The 12,450-nt window shown below is 41.3% G+C and overlaps 1 protein-coding gene across 6 annotated transcripts in view; it reads right to left on the bottom strand.

Annotated features, from left to right (window-relative positions):
* Positions 1-6,140: 6,140 nt before the first annotated feature.
* Positions 6,141-12,450, bottom strand: part of THSD4 (thrombospondin type 1 domain containing 4) — a 262,813-nt gene continuing 256,503 nt past the window's right edge. For all 6 annotated transcript variants that reach the window (XM_054077699.1, XM_054077701.1, XM_009555335.2 and 3 more), the window contains one exon: positions 6,141-11,530. In XM_054077699.1, the coding sequence (XP_053933674.1) occupies positions 11,388-11,530 (143 nt within the window). In that variant the 3' untranslated portion in view covers positions 6,141-11,387. The remainder of the gene's footprint in view (positions 11,531-12,450) is intronic.

The raw sequence follows: 12,450 nt of genomic DNA, 5'->3' as shown, positions 1-12,450 counted from the left end.
GGCTACGCGCTGCCTCAGACTATATGCATCTACGCCAAGTACATGGGAAGTGGCCTTCTCACACAGGCACTCTGTATGAGAACAGAGTCTGAAAGTGAAAGGATACAAGCCTTAGAATTAAATTCTTATCTAAGTTTTCTGTTGCTGGGATAAAAAAAAAGGTTGCATCTAGAGAGCAGGCAGAACTTGAAATGTATTCAGTTCAAAGCATATTCAAATATTACTGTGCAAATTCTTAAAGCACATCAAACCTCAAATCGTGGGTATGAAACTAAACTATATGTGTCTACATACGAGGTCTCACGATAGTAAGTTTATCTAGATTAAAATACTAAAAATACTTACCAAGACTCTTCAAGCCATTTTCAAAGAGCGGCAGATTTTAGTCTGTCATAAATATTAATAAACTTAAACTGAAAAAGTAAAACTCTTCTCCTCTAGTAAACAGCGACTTTGCATCTCCTGCAGAACATGAAGAGGTTGTGGCAACAAACTGAAAGGAGCAAACTGGCTGATGACTACTTTCCAGCAGCATCAGCATTTTATTGCAATCTTATTCTGAGTGGTAAAGATAAAAAGGAAGGTGCAAATGCTGTAACACATACAGCTATACTGGCATTATAATCAAAGAATCTAAGAAAACTTCTGCTGAATTATACAATATCCTTCCAATATAGGACTGAAAATATGCCAAATGTACTGATATTGTGTTAATGTGGAGAAACTATAACTTTACAGCTGAAAGCAGGGGAAGAAGGCAGGCATTCCCTTTGCACTTCTAAAACAAAAATCGCCAGTTTTCAGAAGCAGAAAAGGAATGGCAACTAAGTGGCAACTAAGTTTTATAGCACTCTTGGTCTGAGCAGTAATTGCTCACCTAGACAGCCAAGTGCATCAGCCTTGCTGCTAAACCCATGCATAACCACCATGGATTTACTGTTCAATTTGAATATGTATTGAAGCACTTCTAGGAAAAGTGAGAACTCGGGAACCATAGGACTATTCTAAATGCTTAAGGTTCTGAAATCCCACAACAGAAAATAAAGCCTGTTTTTTTTCACAGAAAGACTGTAGAAATTCACACCTAAAGAACAGCATAGAATAGCAATTTGTAAATACACATTATTTAAGTGCAACAGCTTTGGATTTTATTTCTCTTGCTGTTCAAGAGAAAGTGTCTGTGGACTGAAAATTCATCCCACAAAAGACAGAAAATGCATGCAAGGAATTAGGAAACCAGTATGCAAGAAAGATGATAGAAAGAATGAGTGGAGAAGAGTGGCTTTAAGCAATACAGGCCTTTGGTTGGAAAAATAAATACAGCAAAAATAAAACTTCAGCCTGTGGTTTCCCAGGCCAGGCACCTGAGCTCAACTCCAGCATAACAAGAACAACATAAGGAGGAACAGAGGTCTCTGGAAAACATAGGACTGGAGGATGCACTTTTCATAACTAGGGAATGCATGAAAGAACACGCTTCCTGTGAACACATACTTTAAAACACACATTCATTAAAGAAAAATCCCAAAACAAACAAAATAAACCCCTCACCAAACAAAAACATATTCCTGAAGTGAGATATGAGTCTAGATGAACAACAATTAAACTGTTGTTCTGTACCACAGAAACAAGCACGCAATTCAGAGCTAATTAAAATCAAAAGAAATTGGATGCTCTCAGCTAGGGAAGGCTGTATATAAATTTAATTTACTTACCCACTCCTGCCAGATCCCTAGCCAAAACAATAGTCTTTTCTGTCAGCATCCTTCCCCCCAAATATGCCTATTTCTCAAAATTAAGCACAGCTTATTCTCTTATTTCACAGGATACACAACACCCAAGACAAACAGAATCACTTTATTATTCTTATCATTATTGTTGTACTGTACAGTCAAGAACAAAAGTTTCAAAAGACTGCTTAGTCCATCTTCCTGTCCTGAGGCAAGATTCAAAAATAGACATCTGTCTAAACTATCTTCATCCTACAACAGTTTGACCATATCCCCCCTAGTCAGAAAATAATTGTTACTTACACATGCTAAATGCAATCTTACTTTGTGAAAATTAAATTGCTCTTTCCCCCCTATCCTTGCAACTCTCTTTTTTGATTGCTACGCTCCTAATGAACAAAATAATTACATGAAAAAAACTAAAATAAATTCACACTGTGGACCGTTAAACCCATGTCCGGGCTTCCTCTTCCAGAATAAACAAACCTAATTCATTTAAAAACTTCTCACAGTGGACAGAGACATACATATTTACTTTGGTTTCCCTTTTCCAAACTCCTTTCAATTCACCAATAATACTTTCTGTGTCAGTATAGATCTTGTCAATACTACTGAGAAAGAAATAATTTCTTCTGCATGGAGATTGTTCAAAAGAAGTCACTGCTGGAATTGTTACCTGAAATTATTCAGTCGGTGTTACTCTTTGTAAAGCAGTTATTCTCCAGTTAGCATTTGATTGTTTAATTTTACATTTTGCAGTATGTTATAATTTTATATATCTGTTTCATTTAATTGATTTCCACTTAACAGCTACAATTCACAATTTGGCTTTCCAATCTTGCCCTTCAAAGCACTTGCATGAAACACTTAGACAGCGTATGCATTCTTGTAAGTATGCATCAGCAAGACCTGAGAGGTTAAGAAGCTGATCCATTGTCTGCAGGTCTTCCACACACATAGACAGCCATTGCCTTCATTCTTATTTTAATAACATAAGAAGTATTTCATGCTTTGCACCCAAGTCCCACAGGTTGTACTCACTGACCCTGCACAACAGCATAACATCAATTTACATAAAGAAAAGACAGGGTTAGTCAGGCACTTTTAAGACATTTTAATGCCCAATGTCAAAAGAACCTTTTTTTTGGGGGGGAATCCAGTTATCACAGGTTAGTGTAAAACCAGTGATGTTTTAATGAAAAGCAGTAGCTCACACACTAATGACACTTCAAATTAAAAGAATTATGTGTCAAAGTGCTACAGCAAGAACGTGATTAAAAATGGACACAGTGTTCTGAGCGTTAGAACGTGAAGTATGCACAGAATTCCCCTCCTTTTTCTGAAATCAATCTTTCAAATACACACTGCTTCCCAAGATTATCTACTCACAGCTATAAAAAAGTAAGCAGAACATTTACATGTGTTTTTCCTTGTCCTCTCCTTCACTACTTTGTTGCTAAAGTAGCATAAAGGTTTAGTGCTGCTATAGGCTCCCAACTCTTCAGATTTTTGAGTCAAAATCCATCAGAGAAGTCTGACTGGATACTTGTGCACTAATACAGCTGAGCGCAACACTGTCCAGTCTCTAGGGTGAAAATATGAAGTATTACATTTTATCCTTCAGTCATAGCCAAAATTCAGTGCTGAACAAGCTGGTTCAGTTACCAAGCAAAAGTAATTTTTCAGGCAGGTGCTTCTTTGTAATTAAACTAGACTGGATTTTGCAAACTCCTGTTTCCCCTCATTTTGCAGCAGCCAAACAGCATTCACTCAAAAGCCCACTTGACCTAGTGAGTTTCTAAGTCTTTTTAATCAAGCTACATTCCTGCTACTTCTTCAGCCCGTATCCTTAGCACACTCTGTTTCTAGGGCAATAGCAACCACTTCAAAGAAAAGTTAATCTTTACTTTAACAGTAAAAAAAAAAAAAAGAAGTAAGCGTTCTTTCCAGAAAGCAAACAAGAACGTCAAGAGACTATGATTCCATGACTTTTTCAGACAGCTAGAAATCTGGTTCAAAGAAAATATCCTAGTGGTGGAAATAAGAGCATGTGATGATTTTAGCCCTTTTACTCACCTCTACTGCTTGGTAAAAACCAATTACCCCACAGAGGGAGAAGCATGCTGGATGCATCTTAGAGAAACAGTAACATGCTACTTTTTTTTTTGTATTACCTGTTTTCAGATTCCAAGAAAGCAGGCCTTTCAAGCCGTCTGTGTGAAGCACCTTCTGCAGTCTGACACCACCGGACTGTAAATCGGAACTGGCAGCAGCTATTTCAGCGTGTTGCTGCAACCAGCAGCAATGGCTCTGTCACAAACTGTAGGTGAAGATCTGCCACAGCAATGAAGACTGCCTGGAAATCATAGATTCATGGAATAGTTTGGGTTGGAAGGGACCTTAAAGATCAGACTGTTCCAACTGTGCAGCAATGGGCAGGGACACCTCCCACTGGCTCAGGCTGCCCAAAGCCCCATCCAACCTGGCTTTGAACACCTCCAGGGATGGGGCAGCCACTTCCCCGGGCAGCCTGGGCCAGGGCCTCACCACTCTCATATGAAGAGTTCTTTCTTCTGTTTAGTTTAAATCTGCCCCTCTCCAGTGTATACCCATTCCCCCTCATCCTATCCCCACAAGCCTTTGTGCACAGCCCCTCTCCAGCTCTCCTGTAGCCCCTTCAGGTACTGGAAGGTCGCTAAAAGGTCTCCTCGGAGCCTTCTCTTCTCCAGCCTGAACAACCCCAACTCTCTCAGCCTGTCCCCCTACAGAAGGTGCTCCAGCCCTCCGATCATCCTTGTTGTCTCCTCTGAACCCATTCCAACAGCTCCATTCTTCCAACATTCCTTCTTACGTTAAGGATTCCAGAACTGGACACAATCCTCCAGATGGGGTCTCACAAGAGAGGCACAGAGGGGCAGCACGCCTTCCCTCACCTGCTGGCCACGCTGCGGCCCAGGACATGCCGGCGGCCTTCGGGGCTACCACCAAGGATTTAAGTACTGGAGTTTATTAAAGCGAAGAGCCTTTTCAAAATAACAGAATAGGATACCTCAGAGCTGCTCCGGAGCAGCACCTTCAGCCCCAGTGACGCCTCCTTCCCCCGCTGGCCTCCCCCCAGCTCCCCCTGACACGGGGCTCGTTCCTCCAGAGGCGCAGCGGGCGGACAGACCCGCCCGAGGCAAGAGAGCCACGTTCCGTGCGGGCGGGGAGGCCCTGGCCCAGCCTGCCCCGAGCAGTGGGGCTGCCCCATCCCTGGAGGGGTTCGAGGCCGGGTTGGACGGGGCTCGGAGAGCCCGCGGCGGTGGGGGGTGTCCGTGCCCGCGCGGCGCTCGCTGGTTTTGGGGTCCCCACAGACCCCGCGGCGCTGAGGCGGGAACGGCGCGAGACCCCCCGCGCGTCACGTGACCGCGCGCTGCCCGGGGCGCGGCGTGAAATGCGGCCCTGGGCCGGGGCAGAGCCCTCCGCGAGGCGCCTGCGGGGGCTGAGGGGGAAAGGCTTCCTCAGGGCCGGGACCGCCACCACCGTGTGCGGCCGGAGCAGCCGGGCGGGAGAGAGCCCCTCTGACGGGCGCGGATCGGCTCTCCCAGAGACCTCAGGCGGGCGTGGTTGGCCTGGATGGCCTCAGAGGTCTTTTCCAACCTGGTGATTCGGTGAAGAACACTTTCAAAGAACACAATTACTTTGATGAAAGTTGGTTCTACTTCAGCTTAAATCCAAATATTCCCCTTTTTGTAATAGTAACTACTGCTCGGATCAGCACTGTGCTGCATTTCTCCCCACAGCAAAGGGGAAAGGCCCCATAGTACCGCTCTCTCTGAAGAGCACTAGGAATTAGTTTCTCCCTTGGAATTCCACTGATTTGTAGTAAAATTATAATGAAATTTGTAATGAGCGGCTGACAGCGCTGGGCTGGTTGTGGCGGAGCAGAGAAAAAGAAGTATGATCCTTCACCATCTACCGACGGCAATCCTACCTAGAGACCGCGTGCTCCCTCGGCGCCCGGGTCCTTGTTCCACAGCACAGGCGCCGTTTGACGGTGTGAACGCACTTCAGCTGCAGCCACGCTTGGATTATTTTGCTGTTACATCGCGTATTTCCCACTGGCAGTGCATTAACTGAAAAACAGAGGCCATACAAAGAACTGCAAGATTGAAAGGGCGCCATTCCCCTCTGCGACGCACACCATCGCAGGGCAGCCGGTCTGCGTGCTGCTGTTGCTCTGTGCGGCCGTTACACAGCTCATGCAGCTTTCTGCAACACCGTTATATTGCCCTCTGTTAAATTTTAGTAAGGATTCCCTTAGTGGGTTGGTACTTGTACTTGGTTTGCAAGAAACTCTGGAAGAACAAAAATCAACCAAATAGGAAATAAATCGTGTCACATACATTCATCTTGAATTACTTTATTTTTCACAATAATAAAAAATAAATTAGTCATAAACAAAAATAGTTAACATTTTTTCATCAAAGAGAAAATGTATACAATATGAAAAGGATGCTGTACAGTTCTGGTTCAGGTGCATTGCCACAGATACATATTCCTGAACGAGTCAGAAAGCGATTTGTCTATACTCTCCCCCTTCAATTCACTCAAGGAACTGGCTAATCAGAAAGTGTAGAAAATTGTATTATGGATTTACAGTATGACACATATACAAAAATATATATGTAATACCTGTGCTACAAAATTCCCTAAAAAGCTGGGTTAGTATAATGAAAAAGCTGGACAAAATTTGAGTGGTATATGTAAATAAATACATATTAGGTCCCTTTTAATAAAAAAGAATCTGCCTATTCTAAATATTTGAAATATTTTGGTGCAGTGGCTTGTTCCATAGACACAGCTCAGAATTACATATTTCCCATAGACATCTTGTATTTACAAATAACAAAATAAGTTATAATAAAGTATATCCTTCTGCCAAAATCAATTATGAGGGTCAAGTAGATAATTTTATACATATTAAAAAGGTTAGGCTTTCTTTTGTCTCCCATACTGTCAGGTTTACTGATCCATACAGTTAAGGCTCCAGTCCTTCCTGAACCTTTATGTAGATCCTGAGTGACTGTGATGGGGCTTCACGAGCTCGTATGGACCCAACCTCTGCCAGGGCCACTGGTCTCAAGAGAGAGACAAAACATAGCATGGATAAAACAGTTCAGGGCAAGCAGCAATTGCAGACTGTTCCTGGGAGGCCAATGCCTTCTCAAAATTAGGCTCTCCTCCTCTCCAGATACAGCGGCAGCGATCTGTAAGCCGTTAGAGTAAAATGGGATATAGAAGATCAGGAACTCAAATTCTTAAGAACTTATGGTTGCTAAAATCTGAGAAGCAAAGAGCTGAGTTCTGTGAGTTCTTTTAAATGGAATTTGCTCCTTTTCACCAGCTCTGAATTTCACCCATGTAATTGAGATATTATAATGCTGACATGTTTGTTTTAAAATATACTGAAAATGCTTAGTGGATGATTTTTCATTTCTGACAGAGAAATAATTATTTTTCTCCATTTTTCAAACAACAGCTAATGTATCCCCCCAAACATATTCTGTAAGCTTAGGAATAAAGGAAGCTTACTTTCAGTGTTCAAAATGTCATATTTTGCATTCCAACTGGAGATGTGCACATAAATGTTCTGTCCAATACACAGAACTGCTCTTAGGGAAGTCACGAACACTAAGCGTAAGTATTTCAAGTAGTCTCCAATACTTGAGGCTTTTTTTCTGTGCAAAAGGACTGAACCATGAACTGCACCGTATTGTTATAAAAGTGGGATCTAACCGACAACATTGACGTTAAACATTGCTTTATCCATATATAAAGTTCTCTGTTTCCCAAAGCACTGTAAGTATTGGGAAAAAAGAAAACAGATTAAGCACGTAAAGCGGAAGACAGTAGTTCCCTGTGTGGGGACCCTGAGGTAGTCCTTCGTCCCGTCAGTGGGCAAGGCTTGCAAGAACGGCCATGCCTCCTCCCCTGCCCTCCCCAGCACTCGCCTGCCTGCTAACGAGCCCCTCCCCAATTCAGAGCTCTGAGGACCCAAGGTCAGACACACTAAAGCAAATATAACTGTGTCTCCTTGCTGGCCGAGTCAGTCACAGGGGTGTTCCCCCAGGAAGAACCCTCATGCTCCCACAGCACCTTCTTCAGTTTCTCAGCTAGCGAAAGGAAGGGAGAACTCCATGAGTTCAGTGCCGCTAGAAGCGTTCTTACACTTGCATGCAAGTGCTATATACAAGCAATTCTACCTACCTGTGCTTGGATCTGACATCCTGCAGGAGCTAGTAAACCCTGATGGACCATTCACAGCTTGAGAAAACAACTGCACCAGCAGCCCTCGCTTCCAGAAGGAAGCTGCTCAGAGAGACAGAGCCTGCTCTACACACAGCCAGTTCTGGCCAGCTGCATTTCTGCAAGACATGAAAGTTCTAGGCTGATTTTACCCCTAGAGGCAGCTGCACTGCATAGACTCCTTAAATCAATGATCTACTGCAGTCTTCCTACACTTACTCTGGTCTTAATGGACTGTGTAAGGTGAAAATATTTAGGGCAAGGAAATTTTTTTCCTACCTGTGGGATTTTGACCAATGTTAAAACATCAGGAAAAGAAATTAAAGCAATCAAACTCAGAGCCTGCATAATTTCTTACTTAGATTTGTTGAACTCTACTGTGTTCATTAAGGCCACCTCTGATTTACAGTTAAAGTAAAATCAGGCCCTCTGCCTGCATCATCCTAAATTGGTGCATTGCTTTATTAAAGCGAACAGTTGCTTCAGTCACAATTTCAAAAGTGCACTTTGTGTGATGGTGAAATCTTAGTGTAGCACTTACTTTGTATAGATAATATTAGTACATCAAAGTGCTGAAAAGAAGGGTTCATTAGTTCATTTTGCAGGAATGACTATTTTGATTATGCTGACCCACAAAAAGAGATGATAAATGATTAAGTTCAGCAACATTCTGGCAGCCTCCTTATCATCAGATGTTTTGTTAGGAAAAACAGTCTTTTTTGTTTTATCTGGTACATCTGAAAACTGTCGTTTTACTAAAAAAAAAAGTAGTACAATTTGTATAACCATAACTCATCTCATTCAGTTCTCAAAGCTGCACCGCTTAGGACTAATACAAGGTTATAAAGCTATGTGTATGTACACATTCTTTGATATTTAACTCCCATGAACTCTGTTTACTTTAGCAGCAGCTTAATGGAGCCTACAGGATGGTAATCTTTCTAAAATTACCCAACGGCAATATATTCCACAGCAGAATAACCTTTTATTTTATAAAAGACCAGGATCACCTGCCTATGTGCTGACTTGCTGACTGTTTCAGAGCCAAGAGTGAGTGCAAGCAGATTATTTCCTATGAACTGACTGCAAACCTGATTACCTCTCTGTATTTCATTCGCCTTGTGGTTTTCAAAAAGCCTTTCTATGGAACAGGTATTTGCCTCAAGCTGACAGGATACACTTCCTTGGGAGAAAAGAGACAATAGCAAAAATTATATACTGTACGTCCAGTTTTGCTGCAAAGAGATATCCAGATGAAAATCTGTATTTACCAATACTGGATTCCAGAACTGTTTATGCTGCACATTTTCCATATCATTCTTTGGTCAAGAATCTAAGGCATATAATATAACCCCAAATCTATAAGATACCTGCATGGGTAAATCTTCATAATACAAGGGAACAGGACTGTGAAATATTCGCGAACTCAGATGAAAGATTTTCTAATTAGCATTTGTGTTTCTAACAGCTTCATACCAATTGATTACACTGAAAAAGCCCATATCAAAATGTACAGAAGCAGCCAAGGACATTACTGGTTTATAGTCAGAAAGAGTAACTTCAAGTTTGAGGGGAGACACTTCTTCATTTCACTTAGCCAAACAGTTCATCATGGCCAAAATCTATTTTTCACAAGTGACTGAATAAAAAAACCTAAGGTTTGTCTTGATCCAAAGCAGTTTTTGACTACAGGAGTTCCACCGTCCCGTGGCTTCCGGCACACGAACTGATGTGAATGCTAGCACACCCTGCACCTTTTGCCTCTCCGTGCCCCAGTCTCTCTTCTGCGCCCTCTCCACCAAAGAAAAGGACACCCAATGAGGCCCCAAACAGCTCCTCGCCAGCAGCAGGACATCTTAATCACTGTTATGTCGCATCACTGGGAGTGACTTAACATACATTATTAAAACTGTTTTTCAACTCAGACAAGAGGCATCTTAGAAATAGATGCAGAGCTGGGTATCACTAATTTACAAGCAATGTGCCGTAATAAACAGCTGAACAAGCAGAGGTGTTTATTTTTTCCCTCAGCCTTATTTACACATTTGAAAGAATTCTCAGGTAAAGGCTAGAGAATGTGCAGATAATGCAAAAACTTTCATCTGCACTGCCTAGCACATTCTCTTTGCCTTTAGTAAGTCCCAAGACTGAGCACAGCAACTTCAGAAATGAAAAATCACCACCTAAATTCAGCTCTAAGTCTGGAGCCGTTCCTGAGCAGTAGAAAAGGAGTGGTATGAATAGATCTGCTGGACGAAACATTGACTGAAATAAGCCAAGGATGTTGTAATAACTGATCAAAACCTGAAGACTGTCCTTTTTACAGATACTCAGCTACTGCACTCACCCTGCTGCCCGATCCTGTAAAGCACACAGGCCTGCATCCTGCGATGGCTGTTTCAGAAACTGGTGACGCACCAGACTGGGTCTGGACAAAGTACTTTGGTACGGTAGTTGTTAGGCAATAGTGCAGAGACGAGACATTAGGCAAGACACCAGTTCACTGAAATAACTGCCTTGCAGGAAAGAGGCCTTGCCAACGGGAACAGTCACTTTTTTTTATACCAGCAAAGGCTTTTCCCCTTTCTGGTCAATCTGTCTCACTGACAGACGCAGCTGCTAAAGGCTTAGAAGGTAGACACTAGTGGCACTCTGGTTGGTAATGTATTTTAAAATCCATACAAAGTTAGAAAAGTGTAAATTCAAGAGTTTATGAATTAAATATAAAGGCACTTTTTGGCAGTCAAGTGTATATATATTTGCTGCCTGAGGATAGGAAGTTAGTTAAAAGAACAACTGAGAGAGCTTAATGATGACTCTAATTTATTATGAATGGACTGAAGTAATTAAAAATATACGTTACGAGTGCTAAGCAGATAAATCGGTCTTCAAGGGTCTGGTTCTTTGTGGAGTAATTTTTCTTATGTGCATGTTTCATTGATTTGGTCATTTTTAATTTAAGGCAGTCCAAAATACCAAGTAAGAATAAGCACTCAGAAAATAATGCAGCAGTTGCATCCATACCGGTCAAATATCTCAAGTAATTGCCTGTGATTGATTTAATTTTCATTCGTTTCACAATACTAAGGCTGGTATGTTCTTTAAATAATGACCCGATGAGCAGGTGCAAAGAATAGTATCGTTAAAAATTAATGCTTTAAAAAGATCATGGTTTTACAACAAACATTTTAAAAAAGATAACTGCAAAATAACGGTAACTGAAAGGGTGTGAGATTTAACCATAGTCTTGATGTGGTCAGCAATACAGAAGAACCGTCTCTAAGAAGCTAAAACCTGTTGTAGGCAAAACAGTAACACTGCTCAAGCTCCTTCCGAAGGCTGACATTGCTGCTTTGAGGAGATTCTTCGTTATCTGCGTCCCAGGAAGCCTGACTGTCGGTTTGCCACACGCGTACAGGATGCACAACAGGCTGTTTTGTAGTAGGTGTAGACGCAGAGCCGGGCCTGAACCACCACATTGCAATTGTAGTATTTATCTTTGCAGTTCTCATCTGTGGAGAAAAAGGAAGAGAGAAGAATCTGAAGAAAGCAGCATTAGAGCAAATAACCCTTCCCTTTTTATCACGTAAAATCCCTTGGACCTGTATTTAAACATTCGTTCCCAGGTTCAAGTAAGTTAGATTGTTCGAGATATTCTACATTTAAGATAAAGATACATAAAGCTGTGGAAGAAATGTACCTATCCCCATTTATACTGTCGTGGGGCTTTCTGGAGGGGTTCTGTTGCTCACTTTTTTAGATACCAAATTTGTCTTGAATCAAGGTGATAAGAAGGTCTCTACCACAAAACACTAACAGCAGATGTAAGAATGAGCAATTTTGTATAATCCTGTTTTAAATAAAGAAATAATAACACAAATAAAATAATTTTTCATGGTTTTGTTTTTTATATAGTAATCTTATGTTGAAGAATAATTCTCAGCTGAAAACTGTTATAAAATCTGTTTAAGCTCAAAGTATCTGCATCTTCCTTTCCCGTCATTCTCATTACTATTAAAATCAAGTCTGTATGAGATGAATGACCAATTCCAATGCCAAAGTATATGTATATAATAATTATTAATATATAAAATGAATATATTAATGTCTTGGTTTAATGTCCGTGGTTCTTATAGAACCAGATACCAAGTAGAGTATATCATATGTGGTCCTTTTTTTTTGTTCTGGAGACTCTATCAAGAGGAACACTTGAGAATGCAAGGCGGCTGCATAGAATCTCCCTTTACCTACCATTTTCACAGAAGATGATTTCTCACATTCTCAGCAACTTTAAAAGTAGGCCAGTTTCTTACACGTTACAAGGAAAATGTTACTAATCAGAAATGAAACCTACTTTTACACAATAGAAAAGAGCTGTATTTTGTTTAAAAGACACCCCTAATCTTGATAAAATTAAAAATACTCCAATACC

Source organism: Cuculus canorus, chromosome 12, assembly GCF_017976375.1.
Source record: "Cuculus canorus isolate bCucCan1 chromosome 12, bCucCan1.pri, whole genome shotgun sequence".
NCBI lineage: Eukaryota > Metazoa > Chordata > Aves > Cuculiformes > Cuculidae > Cuculus > Cuculus canorus.
This window is presented reverse-complemented; position numbering and strand designations above follow the sequence as displayed.